The 18757-nt window shown below is 45.8% G+C and overlaps 1 protein-coding gene across 1 annotated transcript in view; it reads right to left on the bottom strand.

Annotated features, from left to right (window-relative positions):
- Positions 1-10906: 10906 nt before the first annotated feature.
- Positions 10907-18757, bottom strand: part of PYROXD1 (pyridine nucleotide-disulphide oxidoreductase domain 1) — a 32967-nt gene continuing 25116 nt past the window's right edge. The window contains exons 11-12 of the mRNA XM_068278035.1: positions 13532-13669; positions 10907-11254 (exon numbers count right to left, since the gene is read on the bottom strand). Of these exons, the coding sequence (XP_068134136.1) occupies positions 11006-11254; positions 13532-13669 (387 nt within the window). The 3' untranslated portion in view covers positions 10907-11005. The remainder of the gene's footprint in view (positions 11255-13531; positions 13670-18757) is intronic.

Here is an 18757-nt window from a genome sequence, read left to right as displayed (position 1 = left end):
GAAGGCCGCAATGAGCGGCCTTCCTTGTTTTGTTTTGCTCGTCGCCATGGCGACGAGCGGAGTGACGTCATGGACGTCAGTCGACGTCCTGACGTCAGCCGCCTCCGATCCAGCCCTCAGCGCTGGCCGGAACTGTTTGTTCCGGCTGCGCAGGGCTCGGGCGGCTGGGGGGACCCTCTTTCGCCGCTGCACGCGGCGGACCGCCGCGCTGCAGCGGCGATCAGGTAGCACACGCGGCTGGCAAAGTGCCGGCTGCGTGTGCTGCTTTTTACAGCGAGCAAATCGGCCCAGCAGGGCCTGAGCGGCAGCCACCGGCGGTAATGGACGAGCTGAGCTCGTCCATACCGCTAAGGTGGTTAAAATACAGAGGCCCATAGGCAAATAACTTTTTCTCCTAGGAGATAATTTTTCAACTTTTTTTTAAAAATAACTTTCAGCATTTGACAATTGAAAAAGTACCTAAAAGTTGGTGAAAATGTACTATCAAAATTAGAGTATTTTCTTGCTTGCTGGTGGTTTAACAGGCGTTTAAAAACAAGTTATGATAATTGCTCCTAGGAGAAAACTCAGGAAAAAAAGTTACTTGCACTTGGGCCAAAGTGTGGTTTTTAGTTGCAAATATGACAGAATGATGCAAGTTTTTATAATAACAAAACACCAAACTACATAACTAAAAATAAAAATGACTCTTCTTTGCTACTAATGTTGTTTTCATTATCTGTACTACACATGTACTTCATTATATCATAACTGGTTTTTTTGTTGCTTTGGTGTCACTTTAAATGGTCTAATGTAATGTACAATTAAACATTGTATTGTATAGACCAGCACATTTAGGTCCTGTTTACACTAGAGCGGAAATCGGGCCGAATCCGCAGTTTCCACGCAGGGAAATTCTTCCATAGGGGATAATGCTGCCGCTGTCCGAATCACTTGCCCTAGCGATTTTTTTTTTTTTTTTTCTTTCTGTGTGTGGCAGTGAATCACTTCCTGGTATTCAGCTGCGTACTCTCAACAGGGAAGTGCAACCACGCATCTTGCAGGATGCGCGGCAGTTAGTGGAAACCTGCCCTAAGAGCCAAAGAATCAGAAAAAGAAACTTGTAGTTTATTATTTGGAAAATGATTATGCATCAGATTGCGCTGACACGAGTTAAAAGACAAGAATTAATGAAGCAGGTGGTTTCTGAACACTGGGCACGGCCGCGAAACTAGGAGCTGCTGTAGCAGTAATATAATTCAGAGCGTGTAAAGGTAATTTGTGGTTACGGCAATGGCCAGACACCGAAATACATCTCCCTCCAAGTTACTATGACACAGAGTAGTATTTTATGCTGCCAGGTAAGCTGTTATTTGGCTCACCCTGCCACCCAACTCGCCAACGGCGTACAAATACGTATGTGGAATTTTAGATCCGTCCATTCAAAGTCCATAAACTCAAAATATTGCACAGCATCCAGCTGAATATACACATCAGTGCAGTGGCAGCGTTTAAACCAAACAGTTTCACTTACCTGAGGCTTCCCCAAGCCCCCAGCAGCCGTCCTGTGCCCTAGCCAGTCCTGCCCAAGCTACTTTCATTACCGCCGACTTACAAGTCGATGGCGCCTGCGCGACCCAGGCAATGCGACTCTTTCTTCGCGTTCCCACCTGCTACAGCAGCTATAGTGGGCGGGAACACGAAGAAAGCATCGCATTGCCCGGGGCACGCAAGCGCAGTTGCAAGTCGGCGGTAATGAAAGTAACCCCCTGCGGGGAAGCTCGGGCAGGGTCGGCGAGAGCACAGGACGACTGCTGGGGGCTTGGGGAAGCCGCAGGTAAGTGAAAGTGGTTTAAACAAATTTACAGTTCCGCTTTAAGTTGCAGGATTCAAAATCTGATACTGCAGGAGTCATCTGGTGGTAGCAGACACTGGCCAAGAGCGGTTTCAGACAAAGACATGTCTGTTTTCAAGCCAAAGTAATGTGCTGGTCTATATGATACAATACAGATGATGTCCACTGGTGCTCTGGTGGACATCTTTGCACCGATTTTTCTAGCACCTATTTTTGCCTTTGCTCCTGTTTTCTATTGTGACCAGAACTTGGACTGTTCAACTGTACAAATAAACAGGCACAAGTCTGATATGTTTGTGGTGCTGGAAGATGATAGAAACAACCTTGATCTGTACTGACCGTCATTTAGAAATAAATAACTTTCTGTCCCAACAAACTATGAATCCGGTGTCTGGTAAACCTCTCGGAATGGGGGATGATGTAGGGTCTGTTTTCCAGATACACGTCTCCAATTTCAAGACTTTCAGCTAATTGTATGGCTGCAAAATTGTCAGGTAACTGAAACTGCTCACCTGGAGTATTCCACTGTTCTGTGGAAGGAGGGGGGTATAATGCCTGTTCCACAACGTATAGGGAAAGACCTATATCCTAGGTTGTGTATGTCTCTCTTCCAGGAACATTAGTCCTTTTGTAGCCTTTTACATACTCCTAGATGTTCTGGTTCACCAGGAGCTTGCTGGGTAATCTGTAACTCTGGGTGCTTCATATCCTACCTAATAGAGCCACATAAATTCATGCCATGCACAGATGAGGATCAACAAATCCGATAGTCTGTATGCATGTTGGATTATTGTGGCTCTGTACAATTAAGCTGACACATCAGTGCATTCCAGTGGTTCTGGAGGTGTGGCTAGCTTCCAGGGACAACATAGGGATGGTTTGCATATGCAGCAGTGGGAGACATTCTATGCTCACTCCAATCTGAATTATCGCAAATACCTTCTGTTGTAAGAAGGCAAACATTTTATGTTATGCATAACCTTTTAGGAAGAGGGTTTTTTGGTCCTTTGCAGCTCCTTACACACTCCTGGGAGTTCTGGTTCACCATAAGCTTGCTGGGTAATCTGTAATTCCAGGAACATATGACCGTACATACATGCTTGGGAATCAGCAATGCAAAGTCCTGCTGCTCCCTATTACTGCAGATGTTGGAAAACCACATGGGGAAAATAAAGCCTAATACGCATACAATGTTTGATAGGCTAACCATACCACCTCCATGCAGTATGAGGGCAAAAAGATTTTGAATAAAGTACACTTGCTACATGAGGTCATTTTTGGCAGAGTTTTGGGATCGCCGGCGATTCCCAAAACCGCTTTGCCAATGTGAGGGGAAATATCAGCGCGATTGCGATTAGGGGTAATCACAATTGCAGGACATGCAGCCTTTTGAGTGCATTAGTGCTCAATGCAAAGTATTTAAGCGCTGCATAAATTGCTTATCAAAGTGATTATGCAGCACTTTGGGGGGCTGAGTGATCGTGCTTTGGATAAAACTCAAAATACTTACCTGGTGGCATCTTTATTTCCTTCTTCCATCCATAGCTCCGCCCCCTAAAAGGTCACAGGCACTTCTCTGATTGGTCCTAGAGAAGCACCTATGATCACTTCCTTTAGGGGGCGGGGCTACAGATGCAAGGACAATAGTTAAGTATAAACCACTTTTTTTTTTTTTTATAAAAAAAAAAACGAATCTGAAGCGTTGTAGTTTACTGTACATTGCTTCCGAGTGCCGGGTAATCGCTGCAGTGATTTTAGCGATTCCTAATGAGTTTCAGGCCTAACGGTGGTAAAATTGGCTATATAATGGCCAATCACAATTGGAAGTGTGTGTGCATCATTAAAGCACACCTAAATTGAGAGGCATATGGAGGCTGCTATACTTATTTCCTCTTAATGAATGCACATTGCCTGGCTGTCCTGCTGATCATCTGCCTCTAATACTTTTAGCCATAGACCCTGAACAAGCATATGCAGATCAGGATTCTGACTGGATTAGCCACATGCTTATTTCAGGTGTGTGATTCAGACACTACTGCAGCCAAAGAGATCAGGATTGCCAGGCAACTGGTATTGTGCAAAAGGAAATAAATATGGCAGCCTCCATACGTCACTTAGTTCAGGTGTCTTAAAGGGGAACTGAAGTAAGAGGTATACGGAGGCTGCCATATTTATTTCCTTTTAATCAATACCAGTTGCCTGGCAGCCCTGGTGGTCTATTTCTCTGCAGTAGTATCTGAATAACACCAGAAACAAGCATGTAGCTAGTCTTGTCAGATGTGACTTTAACCACTTAAGGACTGCAGTCATAAAACCCCTTAAGGACCAGAGCCTTTTTTTTCCATTCGGACCACTGCAGCTTTCACGGTTTATTGCTCAGTCATACAACCTACCACCTAAATGAATTTTACCTCCTTTTCTTGTCACTAATACAGCTTTCTTTTGGTGCTATTTGATTGCTGCTGCGAGTTTTACTTTTTATTATATTCATCAAAAAAAGACATGAATTTTGTCAAAAAAGACTTTTAAATTTCTGTGCTGACATTTTTCAAATAAAGTAAAATTTCCTATACATTTGAGCGCGAAAGTTATTCTGCTACATGTCTTTGATAAAAAAAAAACCATTCAGTGTATATTTATTGGATTGGGTAAAAGTTATAGCGTTTACAAACTATGGTGCCAAAAGTGAATTTTCCCATTTTCAAGCATCTCTCTGACTTTTCTGCGCACCTGTCAGGTTTCATGAGGGGCTAAAATTCCAGGATAGTACAAATACCCCCCAAATGACCCCATTTTGGAAAAAAGACATCCCAAAGTATTCACTGAGAGGCATGGTGAGTTCATTGAAGATTTTATTTTTGGTCACAAGTTAGCGGAAAATGACACTTTGTGACAGAAAAAAAAAAAGTTTCCATTTCTTCTAACTTGCGACAAAAAAAAATGAAATCCTGCCACGGACTCACTATGCTCCTCTCTGAATACCTTGAAGTGTCTACTTTCCAAAATGGGGTCATTTGTGGGGTGTGTTCACTGTCCTGGCATTTTGGGGGGTGCCTAATTGTAAGCACCCCTGTAAAGCCTAAAGATGCTCATTGGACTTTGGGCCCCTTAGCGCAGTTAGGCTGCAAAAAAGTGCCACACGTGGTATTGCCGTACTCAGGAGAAGTAGTATAATGTGTTTTGGGGTGTATTTTTACACATACCCATGCTGGGTGGGAGAAATATCTCCGTAAATGACAATTTTTTTATTTTTTTTACACACAATTGTCAATTTATAGAGATATTTCTCCCACTCAGCATGGGTATGTGGAAAAATACACCCCAAAACACATTATACTACTTCTCCTGAGTACGGCGATACCACGTGTGGCACTTTTTTGCACGCTAACTGCGCTAAGGAGCCCAAAGTCCAATGAGTACCTTTAGGATTTCACAGGTCATTTTGAGAAATTTCGTTTCAAGACTGCGCCTCACGGTTTAGGGCCCCTAAAATGCCAGGACAGTATAGGAATCCCACAAATTACCCCATTTTAGAAAGAAGACACCCCAAGGTATTCCATTAGGAGTATGGTGAGTTCATAGAAGATTTTTTTTTTTTTTTGTCACAAGTTAGCAGAAATTGATTTTAATTGTTTTTTTTCACAAAGTGTCATTTTCCGCTAACTTGTGACAAAAATAAAATCTTCTATGAACTCACCATACTCCTAATGGAATACCTTGGGGTGTCTTCTTTCTAAAATGGGGTCATTTGTGGGGTTCCTATACTGCCCTGGCATTTTAGGGGTCCTAAACCGTGAGGAGTAGTCTTGAAACCAAATGTCGCAAAATGACCTGTGAAATCCTAAAGGTACTCATTGGACTTTAGGCCCCTTAGCGCACTTAGGGTGCAAAAAAGTGCCACACATGTGGTACCGCCGTACTCAGGAGAAGTAGTATAATGTGTTTTGGGGTGTATTTTTACACATACAGATGCTAGGTGGGAGAAATATCTCTGTAAATGACAATTATTTGATTTTTTTTTTACACACAATTGTCCATTTACAGAGAGATTTCTCCCACCCAGCATGGGTATGTATAAAAATACACCCCAAAACACATTATACTACTTCTTCTGAGTACGGCGATACCACATGTGTGACACTTTTTTGCAACCTAGGTGCGCTAAGGGGCCTAACGTCCTATTCACAGGTCATTTTGAGGCATTTGGATTCTAGACTACTCCCCACGGTTTAGGGCCCCTAAAATGCCAGGGCAGTATAGGAACCCCACAAGTGACCCCATTTTAGAAAGAAGACACCCCAAGGTATTCCGTTAGGGGTATGGTGAGTTCATAGAAGATTTTATTTTTTGTCACAAGTTAGTGAAAAATGACACTTTGTGAAAAAAACAATAAAAATCCAATTTCCGCTAACTTTTGACAAAAAATAAAATCTTCTATGAACTCATCATACACCTAACAGAATACCTTGGGGTGTCTTCTTTCTAAAATGGGGTCACTTGTGGGGTTCCTATACTGCCCTGGCATTTTACGGGCCCAAAACTGAGTAGTCTGGAAACCAAATTTCTCAAAATGACTGTTCAGGGGTATAAGCATCTGCAAATTTTGATGACAGGTGGTCTATGAGGGGGCAAATTTTGTGGAAACGGTCATAAGCAGGGTGGCCTCTTAGATGACAGGATGTATTGGGCCTGATCTGATGGATAGGAGTGCTAGGGGGGTGACAGGAGGTGATTGATGGGTGTCTCAGGGGGCGGTTAGAGGGGAAAATAGATGCAATCAATGCACTGGGGAGGTGATCGGAAGGGGGTCTGAGGGGGATCTGAGGGTTTGGCCGAGTGATCAGGAGCCCACACAGGGCAAATTAGGGCCTGATCTGATGGGTAGGTGTGCTAGGGGGTGACAGGAGTTGATTTATGGGTGTCTCAAGGTGTGATTAGAGGGGGGAAATAGATGCAAGCAATGCACTAGCGAGGTGATCAGGGCTGGGGTCTGAGGGCGTTCTGAGGTGTGGGCGGGTGATTGGGTGCCCGCAAGGGGCAGATTAGGGTCTAATCTGATGGGTAACAGTGACAGGTGGTGATAGGGGGTGATTGATGGGTAATTAGTGGGTGTTTAGAGGAGAGAAGAGATGTAAACACTGCACTTGGGAGGTGATCTGATGTCGGATCTGCGGGCGATCTATTGGTGTGGGTGGGTGATCAGATTGCCCGCAAGGGGCAGGTTAGGGGCTGATTGATGGGTGGCAGTGACAGGGGGTGATTGATGGGTGATTGACAGGTGATCAGTGGGTTATTACAGGGAATAACAGATGTAAATATTGCACTGGCGAATTGATAAAGCGGGGGTCTGAGGGCAATCTGAGCGTGTGGGCAGGTGATTGGGTGCCCGCAAGGGGCAGATTAGGGTCTAATCTGATGGGTAACAGTGACAGGGGGTGATTGATGGGTAATTAGTGGGTGTTTAGAGGAGAGAAGAGATGTAAACACTGCACTTGGGAGGTGATCTGATGTCGGATCTGCGGGCGATCTATTGGTGTGGGTGGGTGATCAGATTGCCCGCTAGGGGCTGATTGATGGGTGGCAGTGACAGGGGGTGATTGATGGGTGGCAATGACAGGGGGTGATTGATGGGTGATTGACAGGTGATCAGTGGGTTATTACAGGGAATAACAGATGTAAATATTGCACTGGCGAATTGATAAGGCGGGGGTCTGAGGGCAATCTGAGCGTGTGGGCGGGTGATTGGGTGCCCGCAAGGGTCTAATCTGATGGGTAACAGTGACAGGTGGTGATAGGGGGTGATTGATGGGTAATTAGTGGGTGTTTAGAGGAGAGAATAGATGTAAACAATGGATTTGGGAGGTGATCTGATGTCGGATCTGCGGGCGATCTATTGGTGTGGGTGGGTGATCAGATTGCCCGCAAGGGGCAGGTTAGGGGCTGATTGATGGGGCTGATTGATGGGTGGCAGTGACAGGGGGTGATTGACGGGTGATTGACAGGTGATCAGGGGGGATAGATGCATACAGTACACAGGGGGGGGGGAGGGGCTGGGGGGGTCTGGGGAGAATCTGAGGGGTGGGGGGGTGATCAGGAGGGAGCAGGGGGCAGTTTAGGGACTAAAAAAAAAAAAATAGCGTTGACAGATAGTGACAGGGAGTGATTGATGGGTGATTAGGGGGGTGATTGTGTGCAAACGGTGGTCTGGGGGGTGGGCAGGGGGGGGTCTGAGGGGTACTGTGGGCGATCAGGGGGCAGCAGATCAGTGTGTTTGGGTGCAGACTAGGGTGGCTGCAGCCTGCCCTGGTGGTCCCTCGGACCACCAGGGCAGGAGGCAGCCTGTATAATACACTTTGTAAACATTACAAAGCGTATTATACGCTTCCTATACGCTTCCTATCCGGCGATCGTCGGGTTAACAATCCGCCGGCGCTTCCGATTGGCCGGCGGGTTGACGTCGCGGGTGGGCGGAGCCTATTGCCGGCGGATGCGCGCGCATCCCAGCGCGCGATCCCCGGCCAGAGAGTGCCCCAGGACCTGACGCCAATCTGCGTTACGTGGTCCTGGGGCTGCCACTTTGCCGCCGCCAATATGAAGTAGGCGGTCGGCAAGTGGTTAAAGTCTGAAACACCTGATCTGCTGCATGCTTGTTCAGGGGCTATGGCTAATAGTATTAGAGGTAAAGGATCAGCAGGGCTGCCAGACAACTGGTATTGCTTAAAAGGAAATAAACATGGCAGCCTCCAATATACCTCTCTCTCTTCAGTTCCCCTTTAAGCCTTTTACACACCAATTATTTTGTTTTAGCCAATTTTACCACCACATAGTTTGAGGGCCAACAGATTTCAAGTACTATTGAGAAGATTGTGTAGGTAAGTTCTCCTACTACATGGAGGTGGTGAAATTAGTGATTGGCAGATTTAAAGTTTACATTGTGTGGCTTTACTTTATACATGGAAAGTTGTCAAAACATGGCACAGTTAACCAACGACTCCCTTAGTGGGATATGAAAGTGATAGGTAGCAGGGCTTTTTTGTTAGTTTCTCTGCTACGACTGTTGTGACTGGGGATTAAAATCACTTTGGTCATTCATGGCAATTCGCTTATAGTGCCTAAAGCAATACAGAATGCAACCATCTGAGGCCAGGAACCCACTAGGAGTGATTTGAAAGCTCTTGCTAATATAATGATATGCATGTGATCCCACATGAGCAATGTGATTTTATAAAAATCCCCCACAGCATTAGCAAGAGCTTTTTCAAATCACTAGTGCTTAGAAATCGCTCCTAGTGGGTTTAAACGTGGTTTCCTAAGCTTATACCCTGGGAAATGTTGGACCACAGCCACCTATCTTTTAGTAGTGTGGGGAAAATTGGGGAGGGAGAAGGCAACAGCAGAGCTTGATCAAAATTCCCATCCCATTTACCATTAAAGTAAAGGTGCCCGTACAGCTCTCGACTTGGCCCATCGACCATCCAATTTGATTATTTGTCAAATCTGAAAATCTGCGCCGCCTGCGGTCCTTATCTGGATAGACCTGATGAAACCCCAGGTGCTGTTCGCCCAGTGTATAAATGTACCCTTCTCCCCTCCCCCACTGGGTGTGTGCAGTTATACCTTACCTGTCTTTGTCAGCACCATGCCCATCCAGCTTCGGAATTTGTGGCTCTTCCATTAGCGATATACACGCCGTTGGCGTGTCACCTGTGTGACGACAAAACCCATCACATGCTATGGTCTGGCAGCGTGTATACTGCTAATGTAAGAGCGGCAGATTCCAAAGATGGATAGGCACTATAGGGTGGGCGACACAGGACAGATAATGTAGGAATGCACACATGAGGGTTCATTTATACACTGAATAGGGGACAGCAGAGATGCAGTGGACTTGGCCTATTCCCAAGAGATTTTATGCTGGAATTGATTGGAAATCTGCCTGTGGTGAATGGGCAGCCGACAGATCTCTTTATAAGATTCGATCTGAGAGAGATTTGTCTCTTGGTCGGTTGGATCTATAGTGGCTGGATGGTATAATGGTTAAGGGCTCTGACACAGGAGACCTGGGTTCAAATCTCTGCTCTGCATGTTCAGTAAGCAGCACCTATTCAGTTAGGAGTTCTTTGGGCGAGAATCCTTAACACTGCTACTGCCTACTGAGTGCGCTTGAGTCCAACAGGAAAAAAGCGCTATATAATAAAAAAGGAAGTATTATTGATTATCTACCCATCATCACTAGATGTATGGTTACCTTTAGGCCTCTTTTCCACAGGCAGTTGAATTGTGTGCTCAGCAAGCAGTTACCAGGCAGCAGTGAGCTGTTGTGAGAGTTTGAAAGGCATTTAATTGCCTAACAGTCCATGGAAAAGAGGCCTTAGCTTTTACCACGCAATAGACTCCTGCAAAACTAGCTATAAACTTTATAACCCTGCAAAACTTGATCTAGATCAGATATCAGCTAAATTAAAAATCAATTGAACTACAGATGTTAGAATTATTCCAATCAATGCAATACCAAGCTCAGTGACTATTGAATCCTGCCTGTTCTGTGAAAATTAGTGTCATGCCCAATCAGAGATGGATTAAGATGTAGGCAAGGTAGCAGATTTAGGCCCTCCTTGTGGTCTATTTGGTAAGTGGATAAGGTGGCTGGTGGGCCCCTTGACACCCACTAGGCCCCAGGCACCTGCCTAGGTTGCCTGATTGATAATCCTGCTCTGTGCCCAATTACAGTTTTAGTAAGCAATCTACCAAAAATTGATAACCTTGTGGTTGTAAAGAAAAGGGCATCCGATTTAATTTACACACAGGCAAGAGGCCAATGTGCAGTTGAGTAGCTGCCAAGTAAACTTCTCACCCATCACTCATTCCAGAATATCTTGCATAGTAAGAGCATGCTGGGACTTGTAGTTCCCCAATGCCCACTGCAGCCCGGATGCACCCAGCAGGAAGGCAAGGAAAGGATACAGCCGTGTTGTGCTGCACCGTGGCAGTCAAATAAGATTCTGAAGTAGAAACTCTTCTGCCCACCAAACTCCTCCCTTTCCCCAGTGTCATTGATTGAATAGGATTGGCTGTCATCACACAGGGAACTTTATACAGTGTGATAAAATATTTCCTGCTCAGACAAAACCATCATCTCACATCCGCCACTACTCCAGTCCAATAAATATTCTAATCAAAATAATCTTCAATGTCAACATCTGGATCCAGCAGATTCTCTCCATAGGCCGATAAATCCATCTGATTCAGCATCAAGTTCTCAAATGTCTCCTCCAAGTCTGTCTCTCCAATTAGCACGGCCCCCACCATGCGTCCGTTCTGCATCACCACCTTCACGTATTCCTTTCCCTTTGTGCAGCGCAGCAGGAGTTCATGGTCCAATCCCAGGCCCTGTGCGTTGTACTTCCCCAGCAGAATCACCTGGACGGGAGGGAAGAGTTAGGTCAGTGCTGCACCCTGGTGGTCAAATTATAAAAACAATGCAATTGCTCTGCAGAGCACACAAGTTCCTATCTAAGTCCCCTTTCTGACAGGAGGGTTAATTGCGCGTTTGCCAAGCAGTTCAGTTTCCCATCTGGCACCCGTTAGTGCAATTAGGGAGCAATTTAAATGCAGCAAAACTGCAGCGGTTGTAACACCACACATGTCAAGCATTGATTGACATGCAATGGTGTTACTGGGTAGCAGATAACCGCGACATGTTGAGTCTGAGTGCGGCTGCCTGTACAGCACAGATTCCGAGAGCTAACAGGTGCCTGGCCGGTGCAGGAGAGCAGCTGACAGGTGGTGACTAGTGATGGGCGAACAGTGTTCGCCACTGTTCGGGTTCGCCCGGATTTTGGCCTGTTCGGGTTTGGTTCGGCACTCCCCGAACACCTCAGGCCTTTTGTGTTCGGCCGAACACAGCCGTGTCCGGCTGAACAAAGCCCCCTTTAGAGTCCCAGCATAAAGGAAGAGCATGCCCCGAGCGCGGGGGGGGGGGGGGGGGGGTCTGAAATGCCCCTCCCCGCTAAGCTCTCCCTTCTGCTGGACCCTATAAAATTAAATAGAAGTCCCCCAAAGTACCTGTAGCAGGCTGGCAGGAAGAGGACAGCAAGCGGGCAGCCGGAGAGCATAGGCGCTAGTACCATCTGGTACTTCCGCCCTCTCTCTGACGCACTTCCTGTTTACATTTGTAAGTCGCGTCAAGAGAGAACAGAAGTACCCCGATGACGCGTACAAGGGTACGTGTCATCATGTAGATGACGCGTACCCTCGTACACGTCATCGCGGTACTTCTGCTCTCTCTTGACGCGACTTACAAATGTAAACAGGAAGTGCATCAGAGAGAGGGCGGAAGTACCAGATGGTACTAGCGCCTATGCTCTCCGGCTGCCCGCTTGCTGTCCTCTTCCTGCCAGCCTGCTACAGGTACTTTGGGGGACTTCTATTTAATTGTATAGGGTCCAGCAGAAGGAAGAGCTTAGCGGGGAGGGGTGGGGGCATTTCCGCGCCCCCCCCCCTACGCTCGGAGCATGCTCTCCCTTTATGCTGGGACCCTATAGGGGCCCCAAAGGGACATGTTCACTTGTCCACTGCTCAGATGGAAGGGCCATAACTTCACACAAGGTTGTGCAGCTCCCAGTGTACAAACTATTTATTAAGCATTCATACACAGGATTTAGAAAAATTGCTGTAGAGTAAAAAAAAAAAAAACAAGCTACCTAATGTGTGGGACTGGCTGGATTAGGTAGCCACAATCCCTGTCACTTTCTAAAGCTCCTGTGACCTGCAATGACTTACTTTCACGACCCCTGGGGTCACGATGCTGCAAGCTCTGCATGTCTCACAGAGCTGAGTGCATGGAGGCGGGGAGGCAGAGCTGCCCAATGGCAGCTGGGGAAACATTTTTAGGAACGCCTCCAGTGGGCGTATAGCAGGAGTGCCTCTCCTACTAGGGACGCCCTTTCCCCTTGAGTTGCCGACAAGCTGCTAATTTTGAGGGGTGAAAGCGGGGCAAAGGGCAGGGCATGGGGGCACAGAGGCATGTCATCGACAGCAGCACTGTCTGACTTATAAAAACGTCCTGGAGCCAATAAAAGGCTCTAGCAGGATGTTTTTATAAGTCAGCTTGTCATTAAGTGGTGAAAGAGGAACTGTAGTGCAGATAACGTAATGAATAAAATTGCATATTGTTTACAATATTCATTTATAGATTATTTAGTCAGTGTTTATCTTTAGTTCTGCTAGGTGATCTGTACGGAATGTTTGTTACTGAGAGTTCTAGGCACAGAGGGAAATACTGCTTGCTTGCTTTCCAGTTGGAAAAAGCAGTTATTTACTATAATGCAACAAGGTTCAGACAGTGAACTGCCAGGATCATTGTCATGACATCACACTGTGGGAGGGGTTTCACCACAGTATCAACCATCCAGACCCCCATGATGATGTATTCAAGAAATGTGAAGATTTCTTATGGGTAAGGGGGGGTATCAGCTATTGATTGGGATGAATTCAATCCTGGGTTAAAGTTCCGTTATTTCGTTCAGAAAGCAGAATCCAAACTGCAGGGATCATGCCTGACGATGAGTAGTGTGTACTGTAGCCCACCATGTTTATAAATTGAACATTTTGACACAGTTCAGATGTGCTCCAAGTCAGATAAATCTGAAACTCATTGAGCAGGTCTTTGTGTAAAGGGCTGTATAACATCTGTACCTTGTAGTTGAAGAATTTGGTGACGTGAGCAAATAGTTCGAAGCAGAAATCCATTTCGATCTTCTCCCCGAGGTGGTCGGCCGCCATGCATTTTGCTGCGTACCATCCCATCTGCCGCGCCTGTGTCCAGAGCCTCATCTATAGGGAGGGAGGTCATATCACACTTTATTCTATGCTTTGGAGTCTCTTTTAAAAATAAATCGGTACAAAGAACAGCGAGACTCAGCACTCAGTGATCGCCGGGTGGGGTGCAGATAGCCAAACAGCTCAGCATTGCATAAAGGGCTCACCTCCAAGCACAGAATCATACGCAGCGTGCTCAGAAATCAGTTAAAAAAAACAAAAACAAAAAAAACAGTCCAGCAACCAAGGGCGTAGCTAGAAATGACTGGGCCCCATAGCAAACATTTTTATGGGCCCCCCTCCCCCCCACGACCTTCCAACACCACAGACCTCGGACCTCCCACCCAAACATTCCTCCAGGACCCACCACTCCAACATTCCCACACCCCTCTAAGTACAGTATAAGTAGCCAGGTCTATAGGTGTCCCCAGTTTAGGTAGTAGTCAGGGGCGTAACTAGAAATCACTGGGCCCCCTTGTGGCAACAGCAATTTAAACTAAATACTGTACAAACGTTTTAACTCATACATGAACATTATGGAAAATCCAAGTTGAAAATAAACTGTGAAGATAAACAATTTCATCCACTCCTGAAAAATATTTTCATTTTTTTTAGAACCTCCCAGTTTTATTCTCTGTTTTAAAAAGCTAAAAAAGTAGGTCTCATATGATGATGATTCAGCTTTTCCCATAGTCTCGCAGTTAGCAATCATGTGACCCCCAACAAGACAAATTCAGCAATCATGAGGCCCCCAACAAATCACGAGGCCCCCAACAAGACAAATTCAGCAGTCATGAGGCACATAAATAGACACCATTTCACATAAATAGGCAGAATGCCCCCTTAATATGGTAGACACCTCTCACCTGGCTTCTGAATTCTCCTGTACTGGCTGCTGTGCCTGGCAATACTGTTTTTGGCTGGATTGGGGATGATGTGTGGGCTGAAAGGCCTGGCGGTGATGCTGTGGCCGGGCTGGCTGAAGTAAATGCTGGCCTGACTGTTGGTGATGCTGTGGCCTTTTTGACAGTGATTCTGGGCTGGTTGGCTAGTGGTGATGCTGGGCTAACTGGCACCCCCAGTTAGGTTGTGAGTGACAGGGACCCACAGTTAGGTTGTGAGTGACAGGGACCCACAGTTAGGTTGTGAGTGACAGGGACCCACAGTTAGGTTGTGAGTGACAAGGACCCCCACAGTTAGGTTGTGAGTGACAAGGACCCCCACAGTTAGGTTGTGAGTGACAGGGACCCCCACAGTTAGGTTGTGAGCGACAGGGACCCCCACAGTTAGGTTGTGAGCGACAGGGACCCCCACAGTTAGGTTGTGAGCGACAGGGACCCCCACAGTTAGGTTGTGAGCGACAGGGACCCCCACAGTTAGGTTGTGAGCGACAGGGACCCCCACAGTTAGGTTGTGAGTGACAGGGACCCCCAGGTTAGGTAGTGAGCGACAGGCAGCACCCCGCAGGTTAGGTTAGGCCACCCCTTTCCCCGGGCCCGCTCAGGGCCGTTTTTGGGGGCTGGAGGGGTCGCAGCATGAGGGGAGAGCTTGCTGGCACGTCGGTGGGGAGGGGGGACGGGCCCACCTCCCTCACCTCGGGCGCTCCCCTCTGCGCTCACCTCCAGCATTAAATAGTGTGGTTATATGCAGGTGGCGGGCAGCGGCAGAAACATACCTTCCGTGCGCTCCAACGTGGAAGTTCCTCTATCTAGCCTCTGACGTGACTTCCTGTATAAAACAGGAAAAAAATGGCTAAAATCGAAGAGGAATACCTCAATGCATGTGGCATAAAACCCTTGGCCTACTTCCGCTTCATTGATGATATTTTAATCATCTGGTCCGCAAGTGAGGATGATCTTCTCCAGTTCCACAGGAACTTCAATGCCTTCCATCCTACAATCAAATTGAAACTTACCTACTCTCACACAGAGATTAACTTTCTGGACACCACCATATACATCAGGGGTAACAACATACAAACCTCTGTGTATCGCAAACCTACAGACCGTCCCACATACCTAAGATATGACAGTTTTCATCCCAAGCACATTAAGAACTCTATAATTTACAGCCAAGCTATAAGGTACAACCGGATTTGTTCTGACAGGATGGACAGAGACAAGCACCTGGATCACCTTAAGAACACTTTCATTAAACAAGGTTACAGTCCTCCCATGGCTGAGGCCCAAATCAGGAAAGCCAGCAACATCCCCAGGACTGAACTCCTGAAATATAAGCAAAACCAGAAAGAGGAACGTGTCCCTTTGGTTGTCACCTACAACCCACACCTGGAAATCTTAAGGAGGATTGCTAAGGAACTTCATCCCATTTTACACAAGGATTACAGACTGAGAACGATATTCCCTAAACCTCCACTCTTGTCATATCGGCAACCACACAATCTAAAACAGATGATTGTCAGGAGCTCTTTGAATAGGCCTCAACAAAACGGAACATCACCCTGCCGACAAAAAATATGTGGGACCTGCAGACACATTTACTCCACTGACAGGGTAACGATACCAGGTTCACAACAGGAGTACAGAATACAAGGTAAATTTTCTTGTGGGTCCACCAATCTGGTATATCTGATCATGTGTGCTAAATGCCCCAATGTTATGTACGTGGGAGAAACTGGACAAACTCTGCGCAAACGTATGAATGGACACAGGCACACTATTAAGGATACCAAATCTGGACTCCCAGTTGCTACACACTTTCGGTCCAACGGACACAGCATGGATGATCTTCGTGTCACTGCCCTGAAGGGCGGCTTCAAAACGTCAAATGACCGATTAATAGCAGAAACAAAATTTATAAATTGTTTCAAAGCTGTGCAGAAGGGTCTGAATAAGGACAACAACTTTCTATATTGGTATGAGATTGATGATATATGAACTGTCTCAGCCACCCTAGCTGAACTTGTGAACTAAGAATTTACGATACCTCTGGGTCAATCCTAATACCAGGTCTGTGAGCAATAAAGTAAACAAGGATCCTTATCTTACCCCATTTAGATGGTCTGTTTGTATTAAGGCATCTTAATGATGTATTTATGCTTGAAAAAAATATCTGTTTTCCCTTTTGATGTTGCATGTATATAAGCTGTCTGTACCACCAGCTTGCAAACTAACAGGATGTAAACCTGACGAAGGCTGCAAGGCCGAAAGCTTGTTTATTCTTATTCATTTGTAGTTAGCCAATAAATGGTATCATCCTGATTTAAAACTTCTTGCTTGTGACCTAATAAAAGAGCTATTTGCACTACTTAGTGGTGCCGACCCATCCATTACTTCTATTGCACTTGTCCCAAGAGGCACTGGGACGGGGTCGAGGCACACCTGCTTTTGCTAAGGGTGCTCCTCACTTCACCTACTTTACTTTCCTATACTTAACATTGAGGCTGAATCGCCTCAGAAATCCTGCAGGACCCGCGTTTGCATTTGGGTAAAATCACATCGGGCTCAAGAGATCCATCCCATTCAAATACATTAGCCAAGCACTTTTCAAAGTGCTCAGAAGCGCTCTTGGTGTGCACCAGCCCAAACATACAAGAGGTACAATCCCAGTGAAGGTGGCCTTAGGAGGTGGGGTGATAGGGAAAGAAGGCACTCCACCTCCTGAAGCCACCGTCACTTGGATTATATTTCATTCTACAGCTCTCAGTTTTATACATTTTTAATAGATTTCATGCTGGTAACACTTCAGGAGATAATAGAGAGTAGATACGATAGAGAAGCGTGAACTCATTCCTTTTCCAGGGACAAGCGCATTCAGCTGAGTTATGGTGTGTACACACTTGAAAGATAAATGAAAGATCACAGACCAATTTTACCCCCTTCCATGTAGTATGGGAGCCATACCCTACACAGTCTATTCTATGGAGCTGAACTCCCCATCAGATAAAAATCTTTGCAAGATGCTGCACACAAAGATGCTGTACACATGCAACAGATCAGTATCTGCAAAAGATCAGTTCCTGAAAAAGATCTGTTCTTTCAAAATGCATTCATAGTCTATGATATCTGCAGATCCTCATACACACCTTGTTTAACAGACATTCATCTGCATATCTGAAGATCCATCCTGGTGGATCTGATCTGCAGATGAATGTCTGTTAAACAAGGTATGTATGAGGATCTGCAGATCATAGACTATGAATGCATTTTGAAGGAACGGATCTTTTGCAGGAACAGATCTTTTGCGGATACTGATCTGTTGCATGTGTACAGCATCTTTGTGTGCAGCATCTTGCAAAGATTTTTATCTGATGGGGAGTTCAGTTCCATAGAAAAGACCGTGTAGCTATGGCTCTCATACTACATGGAAGGGGGTAAACTTGGTCTGTGATCTTTCATTTATCTTTCAAGTGTGTATGTAGCATAAGAGTCCTTATAGAGCATTGCTTGAGTTGGAGGCTTGTGCAATAGTTTGTGGAATAAGATCAATAGGGTTCGTCTCATTTACTGCCTTAAAGAGACTCTGTAACAAATTTTTCAGCCTTAGTTGTTCTATCCTATAAGTTCCTATGCCTGTTCTAATCTGCTCTGGCTTACTGCAGTCTTTCCTAACTGCACTGTCTCTGTAATAAATCAATGTATCTTTCCTCTGTCCTGTTTGTCGGGCTAAGGCTTGATTGTGTGGAATGTGCAGGGCTGCTTGTGATTGGTAGAAGCGATACACACCCTCTGCAGGCCCCCTGCACACTCTGAATGACTCACACACTATGCTTAGCTGAGCCTATTAGAAGCTGGTTAGTTTGTTTGTAAACACTGCCTAAAACTGTTAATTACAAGCCAGGATTGCAGCAGAGAGTGGCAGAAACAGCACAGAGGGGCACAGGAGAAAATAATGAATAGAATGGTATGCTTTTTATTGTAAGAATATTACAGTACAGATTCTCTTTAAACAAGCCCAGATTCCAGGTATGTGAGGTCCTGATTAGTAATGGTCAAGTTGATGCAAATTTATGCACTTTTATATGCAAATTCATGCAGCTTGAAGATGAACCAATCAAATCCTGCTGAGGCAAAATTCGATTGGTTCATTTTAAAGCTGCATAAATTTGCATAAAATGTTGCATCAACTTGAAGTTATTTGCAT

This window comes from Hyperolius riggenbachi, chromosome 3, assembly GCF_040937935.1.
Source record: "Hyperolius riggenbachi isolate aHypRig1 chromosome 3, aHypRig1.pri, whole genome shotgun sequence".
Lineage (NCBI taxonomy): Eukaryota > Metazoa > Chordata > Amphibia > Anura > Hyperoliidae > Hyperolius > Hyperolius riggenbachi.
Note: the sequence above shows the minus strand (reverse complement) of the source record. Positions and strands in the feature narration are given on the sequence as shown.